The 7,054-nt window shown below is 48.1% G+C and overlaps 1 protein-coding gene across 2 annotated transcripts in view; it reads right to left on the reverse strand.

The window, feature by feature from the left end:
- LOC127749328 (uncharacterized) overlaps window positions 1-5,584 on the reverse strand; it is a 10,532-nt gene extending 4,948 nt beyond the window's left edge. Inside the window, exons 1-9 of one of the 2 annotated variants that reach the window (XM_052267104.1) lie at window positions 5,069-5,584; window positions 4,625-4,755; window positions 4,133-4,324; window positions 3,658-3,845; window positions 3,305-3,468; window positions 2,877-3,030; window positions 2,674-2,763; window positions 1,410-2,381; window positions 28-955 (exon numbers count right to left, since the gene is read on the reverse strand). In XM_052267104.1, coding sequence (XP_052123064.1) covers window positions 2,283-2,381; window positions 2,674-2,763; window positions 2,877-3,030; window positions 3,305-3,468; window positions 3,658-3,845; window positions 4,133-4,324; window positions 4,625-4,755; window positions 5,069-5,202 — 1,152 coding nt within the window. In that variant the 5' untranslated portion in view covers window positions 5,203-5,584 and the 3' untranslated portion in view covers window positions 28-955; window positions 1,410-2,282. Of the gene's footprint in view, window positions 1-27; window positions 956-1,409; window positions 2,382-2,673; window positions 2,764-2,876; window positions 3,031-3,304; window positions 3,469-3,657; window positions 3,846-4,132; window positions 4,325-4,624; window positions 4,756-5,068 lie in introns of those variants that run through there. The other variant, XM_052267105.1, reaches the window with a different exon arrangement.
- Between the last annotated feature and the right edge of the window lie 1,470 nt (window positions 5,585-7,054).

Below are 7,054 nucleotides of genomic sequence, written 5' to 3' on the forward strand. Positions count from 1 at the left end.
GCCGAAGGCCCGTTTTCGGATAAAAGATGTATTACACCATGAAAATTCAGAAGGGACGGGCCGAAGGCCCGTTCCAAACGCCGCCGGCAGGCCAAGCTGGGCCCGCTCCCTGCCGAACCGAGTTGCCGGTGGAGCGAAGCGGAGCTGGCAACTTGGTTTGGCGGAAGAGCGGGCCCAGCTTGTTTCCGTTTGAAACGAGACTCTCTGTGGTGTCGTGGCGGAATATTTTGAAAGGTGTTCTGTCAGGAACACTTTCTAAGTATTCTTCAATGAAGATGACAAATGAAAAGCGTGTGCCCTGTCACAGAATAAATGTCTAACAGTTTCGTTGGCGCTGTTTTAAAGTGAGAAGCATAGGTATTTGAGACGAACTGGTACGAGCAACTAAATTAAGGGTTTCGAGGCAATCGACGTGAGATCAACGTGGAATCGACGTGTACACGACAGACGAACTGATACACGTCGATTCGACGTGGATTCCACGTCGAATTGACAATATACTGAAATATGGCGTTCAGAACAATAAAAATCCCATTTAGTGAGAAATGTTGATGCAAAAATGGTTTCTTCTGATTTTATTTGCATCTTTTTAGAAAGGTAAATAGTGGTGGATATCTCGTGGATGTATATCCACCACCACGAAACGTCCACGAAACCACGTGGAATCCACGTCTTTTCCACGACCTATTTCTCTCTGGGTACGTTGGCAATGAAATCCAAACTACGATTGCTACGATGGCGTCAACTAGACGTTTAAACAGAAACTGTTCAGGCAGGAAGCATTGCTCTTCTGAGTACTCTCCTGACGGCAAAAACTCTGCTACCTAAGAACCTGAAGCTGTCATGATGGCGCTCAGAAGGAGGAGTCTGCAAAAAGTCTGCAACAAAGGCGCCACCAATGGCCATAATGAAGAGGGTCATGAGGACGGCGTACGCTGCGTGCAACGACGGCAACCTGCGGGGGCGAAGGGGTAATTATAAATATACATATTCGAAATGGCACCTTAGGAAAAAACGGGGTACAAACAACATGGCCCTCAATCGGTTTAGGGACCCTCGAAAAGTGACGTCACTATTCGAGTTCATAGAGGAGCCATGATATTTTTACCCCGGAGAATTCCAGCCGGGAAAAAATGAGGCGTTTCGGGCGGGGGGAAGTGACAGACCTTTTCTTTCGTGGCAGACATAGTCACAAAATATTTTTGGTTTAAATAGGCATATTGACATGAAGTTTTCATCCCCCCCCCCCCCCCCCCCCGGGCCCTCTCATTCTGTCAGTATTCCCCGAACTGACCCGTCACTACAAATATCACAAGAACCCCATAAACCCCGATTTTGAAAATTTGTGGGGGAGAAAGCTTGATGATCGCATTGACCACAACCTATCCCTCTTAAGTATTTTCACTCACTTGGTCACCGGTGACGCTAGACTGATAAACAGCAGAGAACAGATTTGAGCGATGCGGAGCGCCGGCTGGATGGCGTTCCACACCAGGTGGCGGCGAGGCATGGCCACAGTGTGGCCACGTGCGTCCGGAGCCATGCGCCGACCTCCGCCAGGACGCAAGCCTCGCGCACATCCGGGTCCAGCTGCCCTATACTGGAGGAGACTAACAGGAAGACAACGTCGCGGAGTCACGTAAAACAATTATTGCTTTTCTACCTCGCTCTCTACACGTCAGAAGAATGATAAACATCAACCGAGACACTGACTCGGGGGACACTAACCGGTCGACTGCAGAACTCTATCTAGCCGAGGAACGGCCAATGGTGATAAGTAAATGGACGAGCGCCGAAGTGCGGATCAATACCACGCAATGCCATCAATGCCACTCAAGACTGCGCGCGAGTCGGCTTTGTGACCTGATCGAGGGGATTGTCTGTTTCTTAGCCCTGCAGTTGTTTTTCAACAAACAATACAATGCCTTTCGATTTAAAATCGTTTGAAATGTCGCGGCAGCACCCACCCTGACTGAGCGGGCGGGTCGGTGGCCACCGCCGTGCGCGGTGTCTAGGGTCGAACCTCGGCGAACCGAATCGAGCCGATTAATAACGGAGAGTGCAAGGAAATCAGCCGTGTGGGCCGGGACGTGCAGGTCAATGGCAGTAATGTCTTCAGGAACACACAACATATTCAATGTTTAATAAAAATAATTGATTAATTTGGCGTTTTATGAAATGTATTAAGATATATTTGTTTTAATGTGTCTCCTTTTTATTGGGTTGGCATTATTTTGTTCACATGTCCTTATTATTGTGTGGGCGGGAAAAACCATGGAACGCTAGGTAAGAGTGGATTTTTGACTACTAAATACTCGCTTCAACTTTTGTAGTTGAAATTGGACGAGGATGATCTCATACGATAGTATTGCGCCCAACACCTGTAAAGGTAAGTGCGCAGACGGTTAGCGTCAAAGAAAACTACTGACATGATTACGAAACAACAAAAACATAGAAGGAGAGGCGAGAGAGAAATCACTTGCGTACTCGTACACCCAGGCCTGTACCAAAGACGAACTAACTTCGTACTAACAGCATAATAACGCGTGCTTATGGTAGGAATCAAGCGTAATTGTGCCCTTATAGCATATTTCGCACAAACGATGAAAAATTACGCTAAAAAGAGTGTGTAATAACGTGTACTAAGGTATTAACATTAAACAAAATATTTACCGTAGGCAGTAGGTGTTTAGTGATTGGTACCATTTCTAAAGCTGTCAGAGAAATCCGATCAGTGACGATCTGCATGAAGAAACGCGTGGCCTAATAGAACATAAAAGTAAGCATAACTAAAATTTGATGAGCATCACATAAATATACAACCACAAATTGATTGCAAATAATATTAGTGCAAAAATAGAGAGCAGCTGCTGTACCTCTTTTCCACCCCTGCACGAGACCATTCTATGCAGGCATAATTTCGTTGATTGCCACTCACTGTGCACCGACGAAGCGGCGAGGATCGTCCAGACGAACCGTAAGAAAGAGATGGTCATCAATGTGGACGAATGCCAGTCCTGAGCTGAGACCCTGCTGGCAAAAAGGGGCGTGTGGTCCTTAAACCATGTCCTGAGCTCGCACGTTACAGAAGGGCCACATTACTGCAGTGTCTAAAAAATCTGCAGTTTAAAACCAAGTTTAAATTAGTAGGAAATTAAATTTAGACAAACTGTAAAATTTTATCGTAAATTGCAGGATAAAAGGGGTTTGTATTAGAGTTTTAAACAAACAGTTTTTACAACGACAATATCATTATTTAAAGAGGATTTTTTCAGTGTCCACTTCGGATGAAATTTAACCTTACGCCAATGATAGGAGGACAAAACGACAGATGTACACGCCATCCGTGAAAATGGCTACGAGAATTACGGGGTTCACGCAGTGGTCCAGGGCCAGCGTTAGCCCACACATCTTGTTGTACAAGACTCTGAAGTCCTCCACCGCCTCCGTCGGGATCTGACCATCACACTGACGATTTAAAAGAGTATCATTAGTTTGCTGGTAAAAAAAAAAAAAAAAAAACTCATTCGTGTTTTGATAAAAACGAGGCCGATTTTGGAAATCCGGTTGTAGCGATGTTTTTGAGTCTAGTAGACGGGGGAGCTGTGATGCGTACCAGCCTGCTTCACATTATAATGGTCTTCCTGTCGCGGATACCTGCCGGGCGGCGCTTTCAAGCATGGCCGTGAAAGCGCGGAAGCACTCTGCCAGCGCGTGGCTCAGGACGATGAGGAGCAGGGTGCTGAAGTTGAACACCCCTCCGAAGCACAGGGTGCAGATCAACAAAGACCACTCGTACAGGCTTGACGCGGGCAGCCTGCGTATCAGCACGTGGGTCTGTTGCACTGTTGAAACATTAATTAACTATATAACCTAGAGCTAAAAAAATTGCTAAAGAACTAAAAAAAAAGTATCTATTTAGTTGTACATAGCTTAGTGTTGCGCTAAGTAGCTATAATGGGTCATCCCGCATTTACCAATATGGGTTTCAGCTTTACAGTTAATTTTGCTTCTCCACACTATAAACCCATGTGTGTACACAGTACACTCTTCCTTGTGTGTGCTTTCAAGTACACACAAGGACGAGTGTACTATGTACACACTTGGCTTTGCAGTGCGTGCTTTGCCACACCGATATTGACGAGAACGAAGGCGTACGCCGAGTTCCGGGCGCGCCGGCACAGCCGCGGCAGGCGGTGCACCCCTCGCCCCCACAGCCGGTCCTCCAGCTCGTCCACGAGAGCCCACAGCCTGGTCCACCGGCCCGCGACCCGCACCCACAGCAGCACCATCGCCATGAACCCGAAGAAGGCAGGAACTGCCACTGAAAAGGATTGCGAAACGGAATGACACTTGATCGCAACGCTGCAAACAAATCTGCACTGTTAAAACCTTAAAGCAATGCTTTGTTTTACAAAGCTACGAAATGCTTCGGAAGCTTAGAAACTACTTTGCTTGTAAGGATTTAACAGTGCGCCTGTGAGGTTACGAGGGTGTGAGAGTGCGTTGTCTGATAGGCAATGAAATCCAAACTACGATGGCGTCAACCTCTCAGAGTAAAACAGTGACTGTGCAGAAAGCATTACTCTTCTTAATACTCTATTGACGGCAAAAACTCTCCTACCTAAGAACCTGAAGCTGTCCCCCTGCCTCTTAGAAGGAGGGTTCTGTAAGAATTCTGCAACAAAGCCGACGCCCATGACCATAATGAAGACGGTCATGAGGACGGCGTACGCTGCGTGCCACGTCAGCAGCCTGCGGAGGCGAATGGGTCAATATAAATACATATGTATATTTTCGAAACTGCTCCCGAGGGGAAATAATGATTTTTGTACACCGGAGTGAAAAGTCAGGCCGGGAAAAAAAGGAGTCGTTTTGGTTTAAATAGGCATATTGACATGAAATTTTCATTCTTCTCCCCCGTCTTATTATCAGTCAGTTTCCCACGAACTGACATGTCACTTCAAATATCATGAGGTCCCCACAAACTCCGATTTTTAAAATTTGTGGGGGAGGAAGCATGATTATTGCATTGCCCACAACCCCTCACCGCAGTATTTTCACTCACTTGGTTGTCGGTGACGTAAGATTGATGAACAGCAGGGACCAGATTTGCGCGATGCGGAGCGCCGGCCGGATGGCGGTCCACACCAGGTGGCGGCGGGGCACGGCCACATAGTGGCCACGCTCGGGCGGAGCCATGTGCCGACCCCTGCCAGGACGCACGCCCCGCGCACATCCGGGCCGTGCTGCCCTAACACTGGACCAGACTAACAGGAAGACATCGTCGCTGAGTCACGACGCACCAAATAGTATTGCTTTTCTGACTCGATCTCTACGCGTCAGAAGAATGCCAAACGCCAACCGAAACACTGACTCGTATCGGGGGACACCGACCGGCCGACTACATAACTTTATCGAGCCGAGGGACGGCCAATGGTGACGAGTAAACTGACGAGGAGCGGATCAATGCCACTCTCAACCTGATTATATTGTTTTAGTGGAAAGAGGGTTTGTGGAGCATGCAGAGAAACCCATAAGCTACGAACAAATAAAATCAGAAGATTTAAGTGTGCGTGCGTATGAAAGAGGGGTCGGAGGAGGGGAAGGAAACCCCTCCCATGGCCGGCGCGTGTACACTGGTAACGCAAGTGTGTGAATGTCGCTCACCTGCAGGTGTGTGAATATCCATTCGTACACTTAGACGGGTGTGAATTTTTCGTAGAAAATTCACACGTTTACCCCCGTAAGTGTACGAATGGATATTCACACACCTGCAGGTGAGCGACATTCACACACTTGCGTTTCCAGTGCTCACACTAACTGAGTTTGTATACTTTATTTGTACGAATAGAAGCATTCGTTTTAAGCAGATGGTATTCTTTAAACATTTTATACTGAAACTTAACAGAAATATATAAAAATTTAAAGATATCAGATTGCTTGTGTCGTGTTCTGCAAGTAAAAAATGATATTTTTGTCGTTGATTGGTACACGTCATTATTGGTCTCCGTACTGCAGGCGGGTCACACCAAAAGCCCGCTGGCTGGGACAATTGGTACAATGAATCTGTTTCCCGCTAGGGAAGGCGGGACTTTAAATAGGCCACTGCTACACTCTTTTTAGTTTCCCCGCAACCCCCCCCCCTTTTCCTCGTTGGATTACTCTTTTTCTACCCTCACCTCTCCCTCTCTTCTTGTGTGTGTGTGTGTGTGTGTTCTCGGTCTCACTTAATTAACAGCCGGAGGCTCCCTGAAGTAGCAATTCCCTCCCTGCCCCCCCCCCCCTTTGTCTCCCATGGGCATCACTGTCCGTCCATTGGTGTCGTAGTGTAGGAGGGCCTCCAGCGATCGCGCTCAAATTCTCAAAGAAATCTTGAAGACTTTTCGTCGACGTTCTTTTTTTCTTTGTTGTTAAAGCAACTTCATTTAACAACCTTTTCCTATTTTTTTAAAAAAATTGGAGCTAAGCTCAAGCGCAGCCCTGTATTTGCTGTGCGCATTTGTGGAGCGTGCTGCTGCCGATGGAGATGGTCGCTAGCGCTGGCTATGCAGTGCGCCGGCAGAGGGCGTGTATCGGTCCGGCTTAGCAATTCTATGAGCCTGCTCCCCAAACCCGCCGCTCCACGCCCCGCCCCGCCACGCCTGCTATGCAACGCCGACGTGCGGACGACCGTAAGGGCTCCAGCCTACGCGCGAAACTCGTCCTTCCCGGAAAATATTCTTCTGTTGTGATACAGAGAGAGAGAGAGAGAGAGAGAGAGAGAGAGAGAGAGAGAGAGGGGGGGGGGAGTAAGGACATGAGGGCCACGATGAGATGATGTTCTGTAAATCAGGCGCTGATGAATAATGGAATCGAAAGAGTTTAAACGTTTTATGGAAAACAGTTTAATGTTTTGCGTACAGCGACCGACCGCTCGCGGCGGACCCATACCTCGACTGGTTGCGGGCGGCGTCACATTTTTCCCACGCCACCACTCGCCCCTCCCCTCCCCTACCCCGCTTCTTTCCAGCCCCCAGCGCCAGATGCCCTTCTGCTCGCTCCTGCCCCCCCC

Source organism: Frankliniella occidentalis, unplaced genomic scaffold (genome assembly GCF_000697945.3).
Source record: "Frankliniella occidentalis isolate FOCC.00 unplaced genomic scaffold, Focc_3.1 Scaffold46, whole genome shotgun sequence".
In the NCBI taxonomy this organism is placed as follows: domain Eukaryota; kingdom Metazoa; phylum Arthropoda; class Insecta; order Thysanoptera; family Thripidae; genus Frankliniella; species Frankliniella occidentalis.